This window comes from Lissotriton helveticus, chromosome 11 (assembly GCF_964261635.1).
Source record: "Lissotriton helveticus chromosome 11, aLisHel1.1, whole genome shotgun sequence".
Taxonomy (NCBI): Eukaryota; Metazoa; Chordata; class Amphibia; order Caudata; family Salamandridae; genus Lissotriton; species Lissotriton helveticus.
Genome location: NC_136072.1, coordinates 790,222,117 through 790,247,099, shown reverse-complemented (window position 1 = coordinate 790,247,099; position 24,983 = coordinate 790,222,117). Strand labels below are relative to the sequence as shown.

At 45.6% G+C, this 24,983-nt stretch overlaps 1 protein-coding gene across 2 annotated transcripts in view; it reads right to left on the bottom strand.

Annotated features, from left to right (window-relative positions):
- AEBP1 (AE binding protein 1) overlaps positions 1-24,983 on the bottom strand; it is a 237,258-nt gene that overhangs the window by 15,267 nt on the left and 197,008 nt on the right. For both annotated transcript variants that reach the window (XM_078666750.1, XM_078666749.1), the window contains exons 23-24: positions 23,635-23,774; positions 4,824-4,923 (exon numbers count right to left, since the gene is read on the bottom strand). In XM_078666750.1, the coding sequence (XP_078522876.1) occupies positions 4,824-4,923; positions 23,635-23,774 (240 nt within the window). The remainder of the gene's footprint in view (positions 1-4,823; positions 4,924-23,634; positions 23,775-24,983) is intronic.

The following is a 24,983-nucleotide window of genomic DNA, read 5'->3' as shown; positions in this document are numbered from 1 at the left end:
GCAACAATGGGGTGTTACTGTTCACACAGAGGTGCAATGCAGACAGTGGGCATGCGGATACTATGAGGTGGGTAGATCCATCCTCCTGCTTCCAGGAGGTTCTGTATGCTAACAAGATGACTGTACTGTGCCCATTTTCTTCCTTGTTTCATGTAATGTTTGCACCTCTGCTGTAACTGCTTTGAAAAAAAAAAAAGGAAATGCCTTCCATCTCCATCAGTTTCCGTATTGCCTCTTTCGACTCCTACAATTGTTGGTGTCTTTATTTTCTCGGTTGAACAGATAAGGCTCCTTCAGAAACTCCAAATCATGCCCATGCTTTACTTATTTTTTTGAATTTTTTTTGTGTTTTATAGAGCGCGAACATGACCCGTGAGGGTATCAGAGTGCTTTACACGGTATACATTGTTGAACAAACAAAATGATTAAGGTGCAGGGACAAACAAGATCAACATGTATGGTTACAATCATCGTGAGAGTCAGAAGCAAAAACAAGCTTCCAAATGTTCTCGTCGTGGGCAGTTGGTGATAAGGGAAGGCGGTAGTCATAGAGTAGCCCGCTCAATGGGGTGGATGCGGGCAGGCCTCAGGCGAGGAATTTACCCATGAGGAAGGTTTTGGTCTCATTTTTGAAGCGTGCTAGAAGAGGGATTTTCCTGATGGAAGGTGGGAGAGAGTTCCAAATTCCACAACCCGTCTGTCTGACGTAACTTGCTGCCAAGCTTCCAAATAATACCGCATTCTTCCTCCCACAGCCAGAGCTGTACAATCTCTACCACCAAGTCATGCTCTCCCTCCTTTCCCCTCAAACTTGGAGGGCTAACTTCCTTTGCGTATTCTAGTCTGTTTCTGTCTGTATCTTTGTCCTCTCTGTTGTCTTTGCTGTCACACTTCCTGGCCATAAGCTCCATATTGACCCTACAACCCATACTGCCTGTAGGGTCGAACAAATGCTTCTTGCTGTTCTTAACCTTGTTTCTTAAACTGCCTTCTAAAACCTCAGTGAGGCTAATTATTCTGCATCATCCTTAGAGAAGGATCTGTCTCTGTGTCCGTCTTTATTGTCAAAAGCTTCATCCACTTTCTTCCCAAACACATTATTGCTGTCAAATGCCATGTTCATCACTGTCGACTGAACCGTATATACTCATAACTTGCATTTCCAATCCGCCTGAATGTGCATGTGGAAGCATCCACTGCAGCCTCAATAAGGGAATATGCTTGTTCTCCATCCCTTGATACAGCCTTAGCCCTTTCTCTGTTTCAAAATGCTTCCTGCAGACTCCTTAGTTGCTATATATTTCTTATAAATTATTGCCAGATTCACTGAGATAGTAGCTGTGTTCTGCATTATTCCTCTAGCAAATGTTCTAGCACAGGTATAGACCGAGTGCTCTATTGAGATTTTCCTTTGAAGTCAAATAAAAAATACGACTTTTCAATCACTATCATTGGTAAACTGAAGTACTCAGAAGTCTTCTCTATTAGCGAATGGAATCTTCTAATATCATTATATGTGAACTCCTAATTGCTGACTCCTGGATTGCATCCTTCTGAACAATGAACTGCCTCCATTCCGAATCATCATTAGGAGATCCTGGCAGACTTTCCGCATCTGAATCAACATCATCAGCAGCACTATCGACATCTGAATCTGGAGACTTTGCTTAGACTTCCACTACACTCAGCTCCACAGATACATTTCCATATGCCTCCACTCGCTGAACCTCTAACAGCATCACTGCCCTGTGTCTTAGATTGCGGTGGAGTCAACTTTGGCAGTTTTGGCGTTTTGACCAACTCTGTCTGCTGATCATCCTTTGGCAGTCTTCCGTAGCTATCATCAATCATATCCTGCATAGAAGGCAACAACTGCATTGGCACCTGCACTATCCCTTCAGAAGAATGTTCTTTCCTTCCTCCTTTTGACTCTTGCCTCTCTAACCATATTGTTCTGCCAAATCCTCCCCCATCTCATCATCATCATCAATGCACTGAATATTCAACTCCCTGGGTGAGTTGTCTTTCTTTCTTCCTCCAAGGCATCTCCTTCACTGAAGAATGCCTCCATCTGATCCAGATGTGGTTCAGGATGTTCATGGCACCTCAGTAGACCACCTTGCTCTTCTGGTGAAATTCCCTGCAAAAAATGCTTTGCCGGTTTTAATGGTACGTGGGGACACCATCAACGCCTCTAATGTGGTTTCTTCCATTCTATGTGACTCTTCATGAACACTCTTAGTTATCAGTAGTCTAGTTGACATGGGTGTCAGCATTAGCTGCTTTATTTTTGCTGAGAGAAACACAGTTGTCAACTGCAATTGCCTCTTCGATGAGAACGCTTTTGGCGACAGCTTTTCACACATCGACTGGAATTTTCTTGTCAACAACAAGACCTTTGCAAATGACTTTGTTGACAGCGACTGCTCCTGTGCCTTCTGCACCAACAGTTTTATCTTAAAAGTTGAGGGCTCCATCGACGGCGACCTTTCCCTTGACTGTTTCCCTTTCATCAATGATAATTCCTCTGTCAATGACTTATCGCCTCCTTTCCTCTTCGTCATATGTGACCTCCTCCCTGATTCTGCAGTTACCGTAGGCCTGTGCCTCATCTTTTTATCTTAAATTGTGCTTCTTTTGCACATCATGCCTCTTGTGTTCTTTCAAACTAGAGTGCACAAGACCAGCTGTCTGGCTTTCAGAAGCAGAACTAGAGGGTAATTTCTCTTTTAGTTTCCAACTCTTTCTCCAAAATGGCCAGCACCATGCACCTTTCCCTATCCTTCAGGGTCTTGACTGAAAATGTTTGGAACATCTTACAATCTGCTGGCTTGTGCTCAGGACGTAAACAATACAGGCACTTATTATGTGGATCTTCTACGTAATTCTTCTTTTTTAATGCAGCCCTTACAGTCTTCAAACAAAGACTTTTTTGTGGTAGCCTCTGTCTCAGCCATGATGCGATTGATTTTGTTATTTTTATTCTCTCAATAGCAAAATCTTAAACAGCTGTCTAAAGGCTTCGTCACACTGATCATGCAGTAGAAAATCTGACAGTTGGAAACTTCAGTCAGGGTATCAGCTGTGGGAGGTGGTTTCTGATTAGATAAAGTTTAGGTCATATAATGATGTAGAGAGGTGAGTAAAGGTATCATTGTTTTTATCAATGTTAATGTGTGTGTTTATGTTTACTAATTTGTGTATATAACTGCAGTTTGTAAAATTACTGGGGGTTCCCATTCTGGGGACGGGGAATAATTCAAGCATGTGAATCCAGTGCTGGTGAAGGGACTGTTATGGACCAGGGAGCCAGAGTGGAAGTATATACTGATGTTGGTAAGGGCCCAGAACAGGGCTAGAGGTGCCAGTCGAGGGACGGCCCACTAGGGGCCCCTGTTGTTCCATGGGGCTCAAAGGACAGCCAGAGAGTGCTTGAAGCATCAGAAAATAATTCAGCATGACCTCTTTGAAAGTTGCTATCTGCTGTGGAGTCAACAATGGCCTGAGGAATTTGGGGCGCTCCCTGACCAGGCTGGAGTCACACGACGATGGAGGGGTATAATCTTTCAGTTGATATCCTTGTACTCTGGCACAAATTTTGAGTGGCAGTGGGGCGAGTCCCATTTGGCTTTCTTGAGCTTATGGCACCTTTTTGAGACTGAATTACTGGAAGAGTTCAAGCAAGAATGGGACTTCATACAGGACCAGCCTCTTGGCCAAGGCCATGAATATCCACGTGACTGGGGAGAGTGGGAGGGAGTTGTGCTTCTACTGCAACCTCTTCTTATGTTTGGCTATGTAGAGCTTTGCCTCCAGCTCATGGATACTCTTCAGGTGCATGAGGACTCTTTTCTGACATGACCTCATACTAAAGTCAGTTCACTGAGCTTGCTCCTTATATGCCACTCTGCTTTATCACTTTCAGGGCAGTCAAGGAGTCAATGAGGAGCCAAATGGCAGAATTCTCTAGATCCAGTCTAAAAGGTGAGAAGCATGGCCGTAGTATCCAGAAATAAACAACACAAACAAAAGCAAACATACATACATACATACATACATACATACATGAACTATGTATAACTAAAATAGAACTATAAAACCAATCCAGACAAACAGATGGATAATAACAAAAATAAAATAGATAAAAAACAACACAAACCAAAACATCCTAATACTGTGTAACTAAACAAAACAAGTCTACAGACACCAGACGCGGTAATTGCAAACACAACAGTGATGGACAGAATGTGGATCAATGTCACACATTCACCCCAGTCCAAAGATCTGGAAAAACGATGGATTTGGGCCCAGATCTTTGGACTGGGGTGAATGTGTGACATTGATCCACATTCTGTCCATCACTGTTGTGTTTGCAATTACAGACACCAGACAGCACAGCCATAAAATATACATACAATAGACACAAAAACAAACCACGAGAAAACAGGGCAACATAACATACATATTTAGACCATATTAAAACAAATGCAAGCCTTCTATAAAAGTGATTTAATCTCAATCTAAAATTGCAATCAATAATACAAACATAATTCAATGCAAAAGAGACTGTCTATGCAGAATCACCAAAAAAGAAATAACATATTAAACACACAATGAAGGCAGAAACAGAAGATGAAGGCACACAACAGTCACAAGTGAAAAGATAAACACAAGAGAGAGAGGCATGACTATAAAAAGAGACAAAGGTTGGAAGGAATGAAGGCATTTCAAATCAGTGGCATTGCACCAGTTGTTGGCAGCAGAGACAAAGTAGAGAAGATAATTTCCTGAAACAAATTAAATTGTAAGGTTTCTTGCTCTACCTGTTGTCACATCATGCTTGATTTCTGCCACAGAGATAGTTGCATTAGGGATGGGGTCTCCCTGTTGGTCTGTCACCACACCTTTAATTCCCCGGTGCACCTGCAAAATCAATGGAAAGTGCCAACATGAAATCAAGAAGTCCTAACAGCTACTAAGTCTATGGCTTCAGAGATTCAGCAATAATCTCCAGTGGGGACATAGCAATGCCACCAATGGCGGGAAATGCCATGTCTGCCATGTGAGAGCTTAGGCCTGACATATCACTCATGGCAGAAAGGATCCCTAAGTGCTAAAATAAGCAAAGAATTGGGGAAGACAAGAACAGTGAACTTAATATGCAGTGAAACTATGAAAACAACAGCTATACAACGAGCACAGGGACAATCAATAGGTCTGATGTTGGATGCCAACATTTGGTTTTGCCAATGTTTTTGAATGTTTTTTCTTTATAAAACTGTATGAGTGGACTACTTTTTGTGTGTAAGTGCACACTGTGCAAAAGCACAATGCTGTCACTCACAAAGATGGATGCCAATGGCTGAAGTGGGCTGACCCTGTGTCCCATGCTGTTGCTGTGGTGGGCGGGGCCAACGTGAATGGCACACTGGCGAACCAGTGGATGAAGAGAGCTGGCTAAAAGCCTACATAATTACCTATAGTATGCATACAATTTTATTAAAATTATAATGTTTTGGCAAACACTAGATCTGAAAAAGGATCATGGATCAGGGTTGGGGGGCCAGGATTTATTCTGCCCTTGAAAATGTATTGGTAAGTGACTATGCTCAAACTCATAGATTTCGCTCATGGTTCTACCCTGAGCTCTCAGCCCAGCTCTTGCAATCCGCCCTGAGCCCTTGTGCTGGTCCAGAGGGCCTTTTGCTTCCTCTGTGCCATGCACAGAGCTCTTTCGTGGTTTACACTTCTTTCCACTGGTCCTCAGGGTTTCTCTGGCCAATTTGTTGAATTGCTTCTGACCTGCATACAGGCTCTCACAATATAATGTTACTTATCTGAAATAATTAGTTTTGCAGAACAAGCTTATAATGGTTATATTTCCCTTCCATCTAGCAGATGGACTAAAAAAATAGAACTTATTTTGGTAAAACTAACCTTTTTGCCTTAGAAATGAGGCTCCAGCTTAGGTTACAAAGCCACTTTTGTGGGGGTATGTCTTTAGATTTTTGTTTTACACCATGGGATTGTGTCTGACATAGTTGTACATGCATTATATTCTCTTTTCATTTCACGTCCTGGAAAAGGGGGGTGAATTCACTTATGAATCTTTAATATTTCTATGCTTCAAAACCACTGCTCAGGTAAGAACCTTTTTTATTTTGCATCATGGGCCATACTACAGTTTTACTTATTTTGCATCAATTTCAGAACAGAACTCCTAGTCCATAAACTGGAGGAGGGTGTCATGTTGGAGTAATTTGGATCCCTCATGAAATTTCAAGCTATGTATCCTAACATTTTGTCCACTGTTGGATACAGTTCAGAAAATACAATCCAGGAATAATTTAAGACCTTGGATACTCCCTTTCACCATGGTGGGTCGTGTAAATGTGATTAAAATGGTGATGCATCTCCTCCTTGCTCCCAACATTTTACTTACCACACCCCTTTAGGAAGAAAAGCTTTCTTATCCTTTGAACTTTGAGATAAGTTGCTTGATTAGGGCCAGGGCGTAGCTATCAATTGTGCAGCAGGTGAAGTGGAACCCAGGCCACGGGCGTTAGAGACCCACTGCATCCCAATAATTGCTATATTATACTACCCAGCTGGTAGCGAAGGGCCCATGTCACCCTTGTTAGACCTCGAATTTTAACAAGGAAGAAGCTTTTGTTAGCTGGAAGAAATTGTTTAGAATACTTAAACTGGGTGAGGGCCCTCCCTGTTCTAAACAGATACTATGTAGCAGCTGCCATTGGCTTCATTTACTGATTGTTTGATTGACTATATGGTCTAATGAAATCGTCGGTAATGGTAAATAAATTTGGTAACCCCAAGTTTTTATACATTTAGCTTCATGTAGTTGTTGTTCTATTGTGGATCTATCATTTGGTGGCACCCCTCTGAACTCAGTCAGGAGTTCTCATGCCAGGGTACTGTGCTAAGAGAGCCCCCTACAGCTCGGGCCCCCGCACCGCAGGGGCTGTGGGGGCCTATGTTACGCCTCTGGTTTAATCCCTGCAGACTATATATACATCCATAAAATAGTGATTGCTATGCAGTAGTGAATATCTGTCCCAGAAGCATTTCTTAGTTAACACTGTAACATGGTTGTAAACTTATGTTGATATGTTAAAGGTCCCCTGGACGACTCAGGATAATATGTGCCCCTATCTCTAGTTCCCCTTAGCATTCTGAAGGTCTTGACCTCAACTTCAGCAACCATGATAATCAAGCATGTGTGCTGGAGGTGCTATTAGACGCACAGACGGAGACCCAGAGCTGGGCTCGGTGGTCCCAAGGGACACAACATTTGCACTCTTGTTTTGTCAAGTGTTTCCACTGGATTTATAGTGTTGGCAGCTGTACCATTTATAGTAACAATTTGTTTCTGTCCCTACTAAGGAGAACTGTCTACTGACCTAGCATGTGTTGAAGATGCATGTATGGAGAGGGTGTGATACGTAGCTGTAGCCATACTGGGTTTCGCTTTGTGTTTGCCACATTTGAACGGTACCTAAAATGGAGAGTTGGAGGGAGAACCCAGACATTAGATGTGAATTGAATGATTGCCACCGAAAATTCCAGGAATCCTTTGCAGTGGTATGGACCAATGGCTTTGGGCTAGGTGCAGGTTTTATCACAGCTATCCAGACACAATATCACAAACCCGCTGCAAATAATGGGGAGAGAATCTGACAAGATTCAGATTATCAGATTAGGTGTTTTTAGCTGAATATCTGGACCTTGTGATATTGTCCTTTATATTAATATAAAAGAACTGCCAGTTCTGTTTGAGGCCACTAGCGTAGTACCATCTACACCAGTGTGAGAGCCGCCCATGATGAAGAATGCCACAAAAAGTTGTAGGTGAGGTTGCCTGTTACTATCTATTATTGAGCCTATAGGTAAGGAGGATTTTAGCATTTATGGAAGCAATCCAGCCATTTAGGTGTTAATTAACCAAGCACCTTGGGGTGTATAGCTCTTTGATAGAACGACGTGCTTGCTAATAGAGCACCTGCTTGAAGCTAGGGAGTTTCTCACTGATCTGCCCTGACTCAATGTGTCTTGAGAAACTACCGCACCAGTTGGCAGGTGGATAAATGGGACAGCCTAACCTTCTTTTGTGCCCTTCTGGGTTTCGCCTGAAAGGAGACTCCCAGCTCCACCCCATCATCTTGCTCACACTTAGGGGCTCATTATGATGGAGGATGCGGAAAATTCTCTGCGGACTCACCAAAGACCCACCGCCACATTAGGATGTTTGGTGGGTCCTGGTTTCCGTCTGCAGCTTTTCCGCCGCGGTTGGCTTACAACCGCGGCGGAAAAGCTCTAATATGGTGGCGGTGTCTCTCAGACACCGTCCACCATATTAGGATGGGCTTGAAAAGATGCTTTTCCGCGGCGGATTTTCCGCCGTGGAAAAGCATGTGGAACTTCACTGCGGGGGCCCGTTGCGGGCCCCCTAGGTGAAGGTGGGGTGGGGGGGTGCACATGGGGGGTACCTATGGTATCCCCCTGCATTTGTATGCAGAAATCGGCAGGCACTGCGCGGTGCCTGCTGCTTTCTGCATACAAATGCAATGTATGCATTTTTAACATTGCGGCGGGTGCAGCTTGAAGCTGCACCCGCCGCAATGTTAAAGATAGAGGATGTGACCGCCACCCTGGCGGTCACATCCTAATTGCACTGGAGGGACCGCCGCAGCCCCTGCGGACGGTCCCTCCTCCTCTAGGGTGGCGGACGGACACAAGTCCGTCCGCCATCCTAATGAGCCCTTATGTGTTGAAAGATTTGTCCGAAACAGTCTGAGCAGAATATGAAAAAGTCCAGAATCTCCCTGGACGGGAATTTCAGAAAAATATGCTGCAGATACCTCTAGCCAGTGTGCCAATATATCTCTACAGGACTCCTTGCTCCCCACACCAGTTGCGGCGACGTAAAACTTTCTGTGATCTGGGCTTGCACTATGCACAGCCAACTTCCCTTGCTTGGTTTAGAGACAAGAAACTTGGGGTCTTTGATTTGACTTGCCGGAAGAGGATGCCCTGAAGGAGAGAGCTCACCAACTTGCTCAAAAGAATCAAGAGCATCGAAGAAGCAGAGGGAGGACGAGCCGAAGACATCCACTGCAGTACCAGGAAAGGACCTTCACCTTTCTGCAAGGCTGAGACCCAGGAGGGACCACCAGTGCTCTGTGAAGATGAGGCCCTGGGATTTACAAAGTGTATCTCTTTGTGACCTGTGTACCACTGTGAACAGAGAGTACTATGGAACTCAAGACTGTCCAATTTCTGATGCTACAATCAAGAACCAAGAATCCACAAGGTATTATAAGTAACAAAACTGCCTTCTGCGATCCCTACCATAACAGCAAAAGGTCCAAACGTGAAGTGCATCTAAGTAGGGGCCTGAAACAAGGAACTCACTGTGAAGTCAAGGGGTTGGCACTTACATTGTTTGGTGGTGAGTTAATCTCAGGGACCAAAGAAGATTCCAGGTCACAAACACTGCATCTCTATAACCACCTCCTAGATGGGTGCTGGCCAGGTTTGGACTGGCCGTAGCGGGCACCAGGTGTTTTCCCTGGTGGGCCAGAAGGGTAGGGGGCCGGTTTTCAAGCAGTGGGGGCCGGCTTTGTTATGGGGGTCGGTTTTGCAGCTGTGCTGCAATATCGGCTCAATGCAATAAAACAGGCAGCGGGGTTGCTTCTCACTAGCACCCCTCCCAAACGGGCCTGTCTGGCAGAATTGCCAGGGTTGGTTTGTGTTCCCAGTCCAGCCTTGGTGCTGGCACTTTATATGCTCACATGTGAAATTGTGCTGGCATTGCAAAAGCCAGGTGCTCTAAGAAGGCATCCCCTAAGAAACATTTTACAAGCGGGACAAGCGGTAGAAAATCATGAAGACGCAAAATAACTGTCCCTCCTGACCTGTATTACTTCCTATGGGGTCGTATTAGACTCCCCAAACTGGCGATGAAACTATGAAATTAATTCATTATTTACCTTCATCAGTGTCAATTTATTTATTTTATCATTTTTATCGATCTCTACTATACATGTTTTTATTTCTTTATGTATGATTCAATAGAAAATTAGTAAAAAGAAGAAATATATACAGACTATATGTACAGTGCTAAGCAATACTTTACAATACTATACAATGAAAATCCATCTATAATGTCCAATCATTTCGTTTCATATATCGAAAGGTATCTATTCAATTTTATGACACAAATAGCTGCCTCTTTATGTAGACATTTTCTATACAATAGCATTTGTACAAAGCAGTGCTATTTTCCCACACCTATGAAAAAAGTCACTCATACCTCATACTCACACACATACATGCCCCTTTTGCATAGCCATTCACAATTGTTCCAACCACTAGGTTTATGCACTATCTTCTCCTCGTCAGTGAGTTGTCTTGTCCCTAGTGTTTCCCATGCACTTGTCACCTTTTTGTTCAGTGTAGACGTGTGGGGTCTTAGGAGTTTGTAGATTTGTGCTGTGTGGTGGCCTGTGGCGTTGAGATTGCACATGTATTGGATTATGGTTGGTGGGTTCTTGCTTAGATTCGCCTTTGTTGTTGCAGTTTTGATTTTCAGGAATGTATATAGTTCTATGTCAGGGAGGGTGTAGAACTCCTTGAGATTTTGGAAGGGGATAGTGATCTTTTTGTTTCCAGCTGGTGTGGTGTGGTTATTCCTTTCTCGATCCAAGCCTCATTGTTCAAGATATCGTATCCTTGTGTTGAACCAGATTGATTCCCAGTTTTTTCCGCCGATCTTTTGTTCCATTAGTTTGTCTACTCTCAGTAGGGCATCTTTAGTGTGTTTGATAATCGGGTCCATTCTGTGTGGGTGCTTGTTAGCTGTGAGCATGGCTATTGGGTTCAGCCCCCCCAGGATGTTCCTTTCTAACTTCAGCCACTCCGGTTCATAGTTCTGTGTGTTTGCGACCCAGAATGTTCCTTGCTTCGCTAGGCAGGCGGTTTGGAAGTTCTTAAAGTTCGTTATGTTTAGGCCGCCTAGGGCTTTCGTTAGTCTCAGCTTCTGAAGGCTTATTTTTGGTTTCTTGCCTCTCCATAAAAATCTGTTTATTAGTTTGTCTAGCTTCTTGTGAAAATCCTCTGTTATTGCTAGGGGCAGTATGCTTAGTGTATAGTTGACCGCAGGGGTTACCATCATTTTAATTGTTTCCACCCTTCCCCACCAGCTGATGTATTTGGGGGACCAGAGGTCCAGTCTCTCCTTTATTTTTTTGAGGGTGGCTTCCTCGTAGACCCAGATATTTGAGGGGTTTCGTTTGCCAGGCGAGGCCTGATTGACCTAGTACTGCTCTCGTAGTGTGTATCTTCAACAACGGGGAAGTGCCTGTTTTTTCTGCCTTTGCGTTGTGGGTCAGATTCGTATGAAGTGTGTTCTATGATCGTTTCCGTGGACAGTGTGTAGAAGCTCCACCTTCTTCAGGACCACCTGGTGTACTACCTCATAAGATGGTAGGTAAATATAAGGGTGTCTTGAAGACTTTGTTTCTATGAGATAATATAAAAACTCCTAAATAGTCAGTTTGTAACATTCTCTGAGAAAGCTAGGAACTCACCCTAAAATAGGGCTAAGATGACGTTAACGCCCCCTGTGCTACACAGATGATGCTCCTCATACCACTAAGTGCTGTACAGCCTGCTGACACTTCAAGAACAGCAACCAATTCCTGCTGTGATCAATGAAGGATAACAAAAAGTTGCTGTTCAAACTCTGAAAAGGGAATCAAAGCTCGTACTATCGAGGCGATAGCTGTCCATAGAGATCTTCAAACAGGCCCTTGCCCCCCGCCAGGCTGGCTTTCGCCCCGCACACTCTACAGAGTCCGTTGTCATCTCGGTCCTGGACAACCTCAGGGAGGGTATGGATACTAACCAACGCCAGGCCCTGGTGCTCCTCGATCTCTCAGCCGCTTTTGACACGGTGGATCATACCATCTTACTGTCCCGTGTCAAGGCGGCGGGGATCGGGGGGTCCGCTCTGGTCTGGCTATCCTCCTTCCTGAGCGACCGCACCCAGGCTGTCCGCCTGGGCGATTTTACAGCGGACCTCCGGAAAGTTCAGTGCGGGGTCCCCCAAGGCTCTTCCCTTTCCCCCCTTTCATTTAATCTTTATATTGCCCCTCTGATCTTTTCTTTGCAACAAATGGAGGTCGCCGTGTTTAACTATGCGGACGATCTCCAGCTTGTTTTTAATCTGTCCTCTTCCCCCTCCTCTGTCCTTAACTTTCAATCTATCATGCTTCACATCCGGGACTGGATGAACCACAACCACTTAAAACTCAACCCCGATAAGACCGAGCTGGTGTTGACGGGTGGTTCATCCAGCCCCTGGTCCCCTCTGTTTTGGCCCCCCTCCCTTGGTCCCTCTCCCGTCCCCTCTACCTCAGTTAAAACCCTTGGTATAAAAATCAATTCTCAACTTTCCCTCCACTCCCAGGTGAGCTCTGTGGTTTCTTCCTCTTTCCTTTCACTGCGTACTATACGCAGGGTGTCACGTTTTTTTACCTTCACCGCTCTTAAACTTATCATCCTGGCCATGGTGGTGTCCCGCCTGGATTATGGCAACGCCCTATATGCGGGTATTCCCGCATATAGTTTGTGGCGTTTGCAACTGATACAAAACCAGGCGGCCCGCCTGGTCTTCAAACTCCCGAAATTCCATCGTTCTACTCCCCTCTTGAAGTCTCTGCACTGGCTCCCCGTGCGAGCCCGGGTCCAATTTAAGATCGCCTCCATTACCTTCTTGGCTCGCCTCGGCTTAGCTCCAGCGTTCATCTCATCTGAGATTACCCCTTATGTTCCCGGCAGAGAACTACGTTCGTCTTCCCAGTCCCTCCTCACCGTCCCACGCTACCGGAGAAAGAAGTGGGGAGGCTCGAAATTTGCCACCCTTGCCCCGTTCCTCTGGAACTCACTTCCCCTAGAACTTCGAACCCTTACCCTGTACCCACAATTTCGGAAACATCTCAAGGCCCACCTATTTATGAAGTTCTTTGAATAAATCCCTCGCAGTCTCCCCTGTTTTCCCTGCCCTGGATCTCTGTTAGTTGTAGCGCCAAGAAACCGCTGGTGTATGTGCGCTCTTATAAATAATTTTAAACTCAAACTCAAACTCAAACTCTAGCCCTCTCTAGACTATCTGCATTTCACGCCCCTCGTGGGAACAACCACAGAGAAGAATCTGTTATTGTTGCACCAGAACTATCAGAAGAGATTGTCCCATGGGAGCAGCCCACATTTTCTCACCAGATCAAGAGTAGTATTAGCACCCGAACCACATTTGGGATCTTCTACCAAGTTCTGTACAATATTACATTTCGTGTGAATTAAGTTAAAATGCTTCTTTTCTTAGGAATATGGAGTGGCTGGACATTGATTTATTCACTTGTACTGGTAGTATTGTTAAATTCTAAATCTTTAACCTCACACCACCTTACTGAGTAAGCCTTGGTGTTTTCAACTTCCATTACCCAGAGAGTACAGTGCTAAAAGGATGTACTCAGTTTTGGGTCCCATAATACAATTAACTTACAGGACACCAGTATAAAATGGCTTTAATACAATCTGAATGCCCGTGAGCCCCTGAAGAACAAGTACTTACCTCTAACGCGCTTTATAGAGACTAAATAACTGCAGATTCCTCACCTTTTAAATACGCCTCCAGGAGTCAGATAGGATCCAGAATATGGCTCCATTACTGTGTTGGCGTTGTTTCGAGCTGGAAGTGACGTGTGCAGGCCTATATAGGTGCCATCCAGGTAGTTTTCTTGAAACATTTGTTCCCGCAGACCCAGAGCCAATCAGATTTTCTGTGACCAGTGTGCATATTCCTAGTTTGGGATCTTTTTACGTGATCAGTTCACTAAAAAGGGAGGTGGGGGGAGGGGGTTGGTGAGGAATTTAGGGATCTGCGGTTAGGTAGAGTTTCTAGCAGAAAGAGTGGTACCAAAGGTTAGTAACTTGTTCTTCTGATAGAGACTCCTAATCGCAGATTTCTCCGTTTTTAGGGCGAGGCCTCCGCCCACGTAAGTGGGAGGAGTTTCGAGATCCTAATGTTAAAGAAGAGAAAAAAAAAGTATCTCCTAGGGCTTTGGCGAGACAAATTCCACACATTCTTTAGTGTGTTCTGTCATCTGGCCAGTGATTCGTCTTCGTTGTGTTGTCGTTTTAATAGGCTTGAAGTGATAGGGTAAATGTAGTTTTGTTCCGCCATCTTGGGCATTTTTCGTTCGTGCTCGCGCAAAGAAGTACATTAATTATAATTAGGAGCTGTCAGGGTGCCTCCGTAAGTGAATCCAGATGGCCGGGCGCGTTCACCATTCAGCAGCGCTCAGAGCGCAGCTGCTGCATGCCAGGCCGGGAATCCGGAGTACATTCAAGCCTTTAGTAAGCTTTCCATCCAATATCCAACTGCAGTGCGCCGTATTAGATGGTAAGACTCGGTTACTACTCAAGACAACTGAGCTTTATTTGAAGTAGCCACTGGACTTTAACTGTGAAACTTCTACCATTGGCTACAGGGGCTTCGTTTCCCACAGGGTAAGATAAAATATCCTGGCTATTAATTTTTGAGTGTGGACCGTTCGGTGTTGCGTCTTTTAATACACCCTTTAAACTCCCATGCTGTCTCCCTGCCTCCATGACGCCCCCTCTAGCATCTTTTGGTAGAGCCCAGTCAGCTCTCGTGCGCCGTGCCTAGACGCAGAGCTCCCATGTGCCAGTCACTCAGATCAGCAGGTTCCTCATATTAGGATGATTAATGACTGTTAATGCTGCGATTTCTTCCTGGCAGGGGAGGGACACGGGCGGTGGGCAGGCAAAAGCCCCCATCTTTGGGGTTTGGTAAGGAGGAGGTTCCCCGCCCCCTCCTGGAGCCGCTCAGACTCAGCAGCAGCTTACTCCAGGAGTGTCCCTTTCATGTCGCTGCTGCTGGAGCCTGCAAACAGCACTGCAGTATGACGCGCTATGTACAAAAATAGCCATTGTGATTGTACACGTGCAATGAAAGCGAGGGCTCACAAAGGAACCCAGTAACCATATCAAGACTACATTTCTAGGGCCTCAGAATTGAGTGTTATTTTTCGTACCCAATAATTAACGAGATCTTGTGGTATACTATTTATCGAATGAAATACATAATGCCATTTGCGAGTTTCCCTATTGAAATGGGGAATAACACTCAGCTCGTGTCCCACATTTCAGCAAATTCCACATCCTACCCCCTACGAAGCATTTTTCACCCAGTAAATTTCAGCAGGTTTAAACCGATTGTCTGATTTTTCTGACACACTCATAATTCTGACACCCATTGCAAACCATCATTTATGTGGGTTTCAGAAGTTTCTGAGACATTTATATGTGCGGGCTTTGTGCCCATTACCATGCCTTACATGGTATGGGGACAAAAAGATGCCGGTAGGGGGGGCCCCGCTGGGATATACGGAACTTCCACCCGCCTTTCACAATTCCAATCCCAAACACAAGTGCACAAGTTCTTGCTGCTGAATTTTGAAAAGGCACGTGAAGTGGGAATCAGAGTGCAGAATCAGAGTGCAGTTTGAGAGTGCAGAATGCAGTTTGAGAGTTGAGACTGCAGTTTGAGAGTGCAGTTTGAGAGTTGAGAGTGCAGATTGAGAGTGCAGAGTGCAGTTTGAGAGTGCAGTATGAGAGTGCAGTATGAGAGTTGAGAGTGCAGATTGAGAGTGCAGTTTGAGAGTGCAGATTGAGAGTGCATTTTGAGAGTGCAGAATCAGAGTGCAGAGTGCAGATTGCAGTTTGAGAGTGCAGTTTGAGAGTGCAGAGTGCAGTTTGAGAGTGGAGAGTGCAGATTGAGAGTGCAGATTGAGAGTGCATTTTTAGAGTGCAGTTTGAGAGTGCAGAGTGGCAGTGAGTGCAGACTGAGTGCAGAGTGAAAGCGAGTGCAGACTGAGTGCAGAGTGACAGTGAGTGCAGACTGAGTGCAGAGTGACAGTGAGTGCAGAGTGACAGTGAGTGCAAAGTGACAGTGAGTGCAGAGTGACAGTGAGTGCAGAGTGAGTGCAGAGTGAGTGCAGAGTGAGTGCAGAGTGAGTGCAGAGTGGCAGTGAGTGCAGAGTGGCAGTGAGTGCAGAGTGACAGTGAGTGCAGAGTGGCAGTGAGTGCAGAGTGGCAGTGAGTGCAGAGTGGCAGTGAGTTCAGAGTGGCAGTGAGTGCAGAGTGACAGTGAGTGCAGAGTGGCAGTGAGTGCAGAGTGAGTGCAGAGTGACAGTAGAGTGCAGAGTGACTGTAGAGTGCAGAGTGACTGTAGAGTGCAAAGTGACTGTAGAGTGCAGAGTGACTGTAGAGTGCAGAGTGACTGTAGAGTGCAGAGTGACTGTAGAGTGCAGAGTGACTGTAGAGTGCAGAGTGACTGTAGAGTGCAGAGTGACAGTGAGTGCAGAGTGGCAGTGAGTGCAGAGTGACAGTGAGTGCAGAGTGACAGTGAGTGCAGAGTGACAGTGAGTGCAGAGTGACAGTGAGTGCAGAGTGACAGTGAGTGCAGAGTGAAAGTGAGTGCAGAGTGACTGTAGAGTGAGTGCAGAGTGAGTGCAGAGTGGCAGTGAGTGCAGAGTGGCAGTGAGTGCAGAGTGGCAGTGAGTGCAGAGTGACAGTGAGTGCAGAGTGACAGTGAGTGCAGAGTGACAGTGAGTGCAGAGTGACAGTGAGTGCAGACTGACAGTGAGTGCAGAGTGACTGTAGAGTGAGTGCAGAGTGAGTGCAGAGTGACAGTGAGTGCAGAGTGAGTGCAGAGTGACAGTGAGTGCAGAGTGAGTGCAGAGTGACAGTAGAGTGCAGAGTGACTGTAGAGTGCAGAGTGACTAGAGTGCAGAGTGACTGTAGAGTGCAGAGTGACTGTAGAGTGCAGAGTGACAGTGAGTGCAGAGTGACAGTGAGTGCAGAGTGACAGTGAGTGCAGAGTGGCAGTGAGTGCAGAGTGACAGTGAGTGCAGAGTGACAGTGAGTGCAGAGTGACAGCAGAGTGACAGTGAGTGCAGAGTGACAGTGAGTGCAGAGTGACAGCAGAGTGACAGTGAGTGCAGAGTGACAGTGAGCGCAGAGTGACAGCAGAGTGACAGTGAGTGCAGATTGACAGTGAGTGCAGAGTGACAGCAGAGTGACAGTGAGTGCAGAGTGACAGTGAGGGCATAGTGACAGTGAGTGCAGAGTGACAGTGAGTGCAGAGTGACAGCAGAGTGACAGCAGAGTGACAGTGAGTGCAGAGTGACAGTGAGGGCATAGTGACAGTGAGGGCATAGTGACAGTGAGTGCAGAGTGACAGTGAGTGCAGAGTGACAGTGAGTGCAGAGTGACAGCAGAGTGACATTGAGTGCAGAGTGACATTGAGTGCAGAGTGACAGTGAGTGCAGAGTGACAGTGAGTGCAGAGTGACAGTGAGTGCAGAGTGACAGTGAGTGCAGAGTGACTGCAGAGACAGTGTGTCAGGGTGCACATTGTGTGAGTGTGCAGAATGAGTGTGCAGGGTAAACAGTGTGTGACTATGCAGGGTGACATTGGGAGTGTGCGGGTGAGCAGTGTGTGAATGTGTAGGGGCAGTGTGTGAGTGTGCAGAAAACACCACACACACATACACCACACACACATAACGCACACACAAACCACACACCTCAGTCTCTCAACACCACACACTTGTCACCTCTCAACACAACACACTCACCACCACACTCACTCCCCAGGCTCACCCCCACAGACTCACCACCACACACTCACCAGCACACAGAAAACAACACACACAACAACACACCCCCAGCCGTCAATGAATGCTTTCACCATGCACAAACACCATCAACCATCATCCATCTGTGCACGCTTTTACCAAGCACACACCCACCAGCCGTCAGTGCACCCTTCCACCAGGCACACACACCTCCAGCCGGCAGTGCACTTTTCCACCAAGCAATCGCAGTATGGTACACTTTACTTTTAAACATATTCATATAAAGCACAGCATGCCACCATTGGTAAAATTACAATTCAACCAACATACTTCCACTACACACCACATGCACACACTCCATAACACATGGCAAAAAGACATTGGCATTTACAATGCCATTAGCTCAAACTCAAATAAATCCGAGCCCGATTGCATTTCTAATGCTTGTTAAATAGATACCCAAGGAATACCTCCTAGGTGGTGGGTCCCTGAACTGACTCACACTAAAAAGTACTGAAGAACCAAAGGGGCAAAGTGACCATCCCGGCTGATCCGATTGTCTAGGCAATAGCGCCTCATGAAGGTATGTAGTGACAACCATGTAGCAACTTGACAAATGTCGAGAAGCAACACCTCATTTGTCAATGAAGTGCTAATAGTCTTGGCCCGGGTAGAATGAGCTTTCAAGCACTCAGAAGGCTGCCTTTTGGTTTGGCTACTGCTTAGCAGATCTTAATTCAGAGTATGATCTAGGGCAAGCTGGTCCTCTTTTGCACAGCCCTGCCTTTCCTCTTTATAGTGAACCTGATAAAAAGCTGATCATCCACCATGCGGTCCTTGATATGAACCATATAGAAGCGAAGACCTCTTTTCAAATCCAACCAGTGAAGCCTCTCCTCCTCCTTAGAGGGGTGAGGTGAAACAAAGAACGCAGGAAGGGTGAGGTTTTGACCAACCTGTAACAGAGGAAGCTCAAGTCCACAAAACCAGTTTGTCCGGATAGAACATGTTGTAAGGCGGGTTAGCAGAAAGGGCCTACAACTCACTGACTTGTCGTGCTGATGTTATCGCAACAAGAAAGACTGTTTTGAGGGTAAGGGGACTAAGAGATTAACTATGAAGTGTCTCAAACGGCACCCACATGAGGAATGTGAGGACCAAACGTAAGTCCTATTGGAGTGCAACAGAGAAAGAGGCAACATATGTTGGAACCATCTGAAGAAACACAAAACCAAAGGAGATTTAAATAGAGAGGACTAGTCTGAACCCCATAAAAATGCGAATAAAGCCGTCAGTTACCCTTTTACAATGCCCAAAGGGGCTCGGAGCAGCACAAACATCCTGGAGGGGGTCAATCTGTTTAGAAGTCACCAGGACAAAAACTTATTCCAATGGAGGTGTATACATGTTTGGTTGAGGGATGCCTGGCTGCCAAGATGAATTCAACAACTTTGGGAGGTAAGTCAAAAGCACTCAACTGACGCTGCTCAATTTCTAAGTATGGAGGTAGAAGTTGCCTAGTCGCGAGTGCAGGTCCCTGCCCTGCTGGAGATCCTCCCAAAGGAGTAGCCTGATAGGAGAATATACGCTCATGCCCTGGAGTTAGGGATATCATACTCTCTATGCCCAGTCCTGAGCCACTAGAATGACTTGGGCCTGGTCAGTTCTGATCTTCCTCAGAAATCAGGGCAGGAGAGGTATCAGTAGAAAGGCATACAGGAGTCCAGAGCCTCATTCTACGCGGAAAGCGTCTCCGAGTAAGATACACCTCAGAAACTCCAATGCCCAAAAGTACTGGCATTTTGCGTTCTCTGTTGTGGCAAAAATATAGAGCCAGGGTTCTAACCATTCACAGAAAAGATTCTTCGCCACCTCTGGTTGTAAATACTATTCGTAATCTACAAGGCGTCAATGGACTAGTTAGTCTGCTCTGCCATTCAGGTATCAAGGTGGTTTCTTACCAGAAAAATTCCTTGGTGGTCTAGCCATGTCCAGCGATGCAAAGCCTACTGGCACATGGTCCACAACCCTACCCCGATTATTGTAGAACCACATGTTTGTGGTGCTGTAAATGAGCACCTGCACCAGCTTACCTTTGATGGAGAGCAGCAAGGCATTCAACACCAAGTGAATGGCTATCAGTTTCAAAATCTTCATATTGAGCTGGACCTCCATTAGAGGCCAGACACCTTTGACCTTCACCTCTACCAGATAACCTCTCCACCCCAGAAGCGATCTTTGAAGCCCTCCAGGGCCAAGGCCTCTTTATTTCCAAACAGTTGGGAGTCATTGAATGACATATTCATAAGACTGGCCAGAAGGCCTCCCAAAAAGCAGGTGGATCAGATCCTGTCTGTTAATAGCCACTCTAGTTAGTGGCAATAGCCCTGCTGAAGCAATCAGTGGTAGCCAGTCCACAGTGGATGGTGAACATTGCCGCATCACAACCACCTTACAAGGCTTGAGAAAGCATGGCGTGGGCTTCTTCCAAAAACGTGTGCAACAGATGAGCCACGGAGCCATGAGAATAGCAGCCTTAAAGGCAGCTGGCATTCACTGAGCGAAGGGCCAAATGTGTAGAGGAGCAAACCTTTTTACCAAATGTCCCTATCCTATTTGATTCCCTGTCACGGCGGGGGAGTAGCTGGAAATGAGTTTGGGTTTACACTGTTGGCCCAAGCCAGCACCACAAGACTTTAGGAGTGGGGTTCCTGGGGAAGGTGAAGATCAAGGCCCTTCTCATTTCCATTGCAAAGGAGGCACTGTCTTCCATGGCATGCTCTGTGGGAGAAGCTAGACCAGTGTCCAAGGAGGTATCAAGGCTACTGCAATTCAGGAGATCTTCATAACAGTTTTCTTCTTGCAAGGCTGGGGAATCTTATCCCCAGCATCATAGACCCATCACCAGAATCTGTGCTGAATAACTAATTAAGAACATGAGCCCTTCCAGATGGCAGATGCACTATATTGGAATAAGAATGGTGGTAAATTGTCACGATTCAGATAAAGGAGTGTGTGGCCACAGTCGCAGCCATCTCAGCATCAGACAGCACTATGGGTTGGCTGCGGTCATCCATGGTCGATGGGACTGGCATTGGTAGATCACATTCCGTTGTGGATTGTGGTGCCAGAGAGGGAACTGCACTGAAGCCGTCTGAAGCCCTGAATGGATCCTGGGGGCCCAACTAGTGCAGAGGGTAGATTCCCCGGCAGAAGACCAGTTGGGAGGCCTCTCGGCTCCTTAGGGCCTGCAGGCAGGCCAGAGGCAATTGGTAACGAATATGTGATGTTACAACGAAATCAAAATGATCGCGGTATGTAACATCGCAGTTTTTACTACGCAAGTCATTACAACAGATTTGCGCTGGACTTAGGAGTAGTGGGATTTACTATTCCAACACCAGTCTACGTACAGTAGGGAAGGTGTTGGAATAGTAAATCTTACTATTCCTTGGGTTACAGCGCCCTTCAGTGCAAGTCGATGTAACGCTTGCGTTATAATGGCAGCGTTCTAAATGCACCGCGGTGTAATCACTGCGATGTAAAGGATGTTTCCCATTGGTAACAAGACAAAAAAGGTTCAACCTGGCTTCATGGAAGTGCTTTATTTGCTGCGGTGTTGCTGACAGGCCCACAAATTGCAGCTGGTGTGGGATCAGGGTCAGAGTCGATTTCGAAGTAGACAGCCTTCAGGAGCATCATCTTGAGGCACAATGATGTCCTTGACCCTACTGGGGAGACAGAAAGTGGCGGGACAAGACTGAGTCCCGGAAATGACCTCAAAAGTCTCCTAAGACCTTGACTGATCCCAGCCCAGGGCCTTGCGATGCATTGCCAAGAAGAGCTTAGCTTCCCAGTCTCGATATGGCCTTGAGGTGCATCAAGGTGCAATCGATGCATGCCTTGGAGTCTGGATTTGACCTTATGCACTACAGGCACACCACATTTAGGCAATCACATACATTTGTTTGCAAGATTCCCCAAAGGGTTTGGATAATCTACATTTGGGAAGTGAAATTTTTCCCTTGCACACTGAAGACTTTTAGAAGAGTTTAAGTTTCTCAATGAGGCAAAGGGTAGCATGGATAGAAAAGAACTGCTGACTGCGCATGCATAGCACCAATATAGACCTGCGCATATCACATCCGGTTCATAACAACGTCGACGTCGAGCTGCGGGCGCCACCTGCCTGCGTGCATGGTTACTGCTGAATATTTTCCAGATTCAGTCTGATGCCTGTGGAAGTATTCATACAATGAGAAATCTGCGGTTGGATGTCTGTCAGAAAAGATTCCCACAATATGTTCAGCACTAAAGTATAACCATCTGTCATGATTCCTGTTCACTTGGCACAAAAGTAGTCTTGAACCTGTTATTAAATGGATCAACCTCTCTATACCACCTGCTTGCTTGAATTAGTTTGAATTAGTTTGTTTCTTGTTTCTTGTTCTGGTGTCTTCTGCAAGTTCTTGTCTTGCAAGCTGAAATACTATTAGCTCCAGGACAGCGGCTCCAGTATCGATTTTCCAATTCTGTAGGGTTCAAATCTGTTGATTCCTGTTCTCTGAACTCCTGCATGCTTCAGCCATTTATCTACAGAGTTAATAAATTCAGTCTGATGGCTTCAGCCTTGGGGATTCTGACACAGGTACTAGTTCTACAATCATGGCTGAAATCAGCAGTGTTCTAACTACAGTTTTTCCTCACTTCTGTCACCTGCAGAGCCTTTTTCAGTGCTCACTGTGAAGTACTCTGTGTGCTGAAAAACATTTTCCTTACAGAGGTCAATGTTATAGAGAATTTGTAAGAGCACTACATTAATTGATCTCAATGAGCATCTATGGATATTGTGTTTCATGTTTCATTTAATACTTTAAGGGTCTTGCCCTTACACTGTCTAATTCTAATAGATTGTTGTATACCGCCATAAATTCCTGCGGCTCTGAGCCAATGCAAGTGTCTCCAAAAAGATATAAAAATATCTCTCTGATGTGACTGTCAATGCACCGTGGTGTTTTTTACCATTTGATTTCTATTCCGGTACTGCACTAAAACCACATAGATAATATTGCAGCAGTGGAAAAACTCTGACAATTGTTGCGCTATCAGTGTGGGAGATGACGGCAATATTCTATAGCCTTTAGATTTATAAGAACAGCCAACTGATTGTTTAATTCACTTATGGTGGCAGATATTGCTTGCCCCATCAACCACCAATATCTTCTACTTTCTAGCCACATCGATCATGTTCCCAGGAAAAGTTGGAGTTATCAGATTTGTTTTTCTTTGATAAGATGCCCTTGTCTACTCAGGGGTACAACAACCCTGGTTGTTGTGGAATTCATCCAACCATTAATGATGGGGAAACATTTCTCTTGCACAGGATTGCTTCTACCACTTGTGCGGGGTTGTTCCTAGGGCATGAATGACAATATGACAGAGGTCTGGTTGGTCCCAAAGCAGAGCAGCCAGATGCAAATCATGCAGGGGAGGGGACCACATGGCATATTCTAGAATGGGCCAAGGGCACTAGTTGGACTAAAGCCAGAGTAGCCTGAACGTGTCCTTAGCTTGCAGGTTTTCATAAGCTACAGTGGAATTTAGGGTGGATAAGAGGTGGCCCTCATACTTCTGTGACCGAATGACAGCATTGGCACTAGGACACAAGTGATAGTAGGTAATGGGCGATCAAAGGGCAGGATTCGGTCCAGGGCATAAGTTGGCATAGGGAGGCACTGGTAATAATGGGCCATATGTAAGGATGGCTTTAAGAAAGAGGTGATTAAAGGAAGAGATCTCTCTACAGCAGCACCGTATATTTATAGGACTGGTCATGGGGAAACTAGGTATATGGCCCTAGATGGTGGTGTATGCATGGTGACCCATACCTGCTCCATGAAGGATAGCAGAGACTCCTTGTTGTTCTCCCACTCTTCCTGTAGCTGGCTCTCGTGCGGGTACTTGTCACAACCAAGGTAGATGGAGAGCTCCAGGGCATTGGTGTGAAGGTAGCTGAAATCGTTCATACCTGGAAAACAGACAACAAATACCATATGTGGGTGAAGAACCTTTGCAAAATGAGCCAGGAACAGCTCCTTGTGTACAGAACTGGTGCAGTTCTAGGTGCCACCTGTGAACCGAACCACCCGCCCCCCTAGAAATAAATGAAAAAGGCAATGAAAACTGAATTTTCAGTGCTTTACAGGCAATGGATGTTCTCATCACAGGTTTAGTGCCCAAGGGAGGGGTAAAGAGGAGCAAGTTCATGGGCGAAAAAGAACAGATCACCTCCTAGTTCCTTGCTAAAACATGCGTTGCACATGCTAACTGTACAGTCCACTGTAAGATTTGTAAAAATAAAAAACATAACACACCCGAAAAGGCTGTTTAAGTTTGTTTGTGGTTTGGCTTGCTGTGGATCGTGAGATCTTATGCTATGTTACGTGTAATAAGAATATCTGCTGCAGATGTCTTAGTGAATCCTGAATCCTGCTATAGTTTTTTTTACAGAATTTTATATAGCGCAAACTTGACCCAAATCGGGTTTCAGTGCGCTTTACATAGCACCAGTTGCATTACATGAGGACACATTAATTTTAGTTAGGCACGGGGAGATTAGTGATTTGCCCAGAATCACAGGATGTTTAGCGTCATTGCCGAGACTCGAACCCAGTTTCCCAGATTCAAGGTCAACCGCCCTAGCCGTTAGGCCAACTCCTTTCCGGCTCCCTCTATTGCCCCAGTGGAGACAATTAAATGAGTATCAATGAGTTAGGTAGTAATTGCACCTGTTTTCACAGTGATGTGCAGGCACAAGTCTTAGGCAGTTACAGCCTGATTCATCAAGCTAAATTGCACTCGCAAAGGGCAAGATTCTCAGAATCTTGCCTTCTGCTAGTGCAATTTTTGCATTTGGGATTCATCATCCCAAATGCAAAATTCGCTATTAAAGAATTCGCACATTTGCGAAGAATTGCATTTAAGGAATCTCTATTTGAGATTCCTTAAATGCAATTCATGAATCATTTTAAAATTGCGAAATCACAATTTTGGGCCGCTATTTACCGAGAGGTCAGACTTCGTGGTAAATAGCAAAAACTTGGAAAAATGGATTTAAATGCATTTTTCTAAGTTGCATGTTACCTTTGGACATGTGTGTGCGCAACACCAATGTAGATTACATTTCAGGGGTGCTACAGGGTGTCCTTTGGACACCCCTGCACCCTTGAAATCGCAT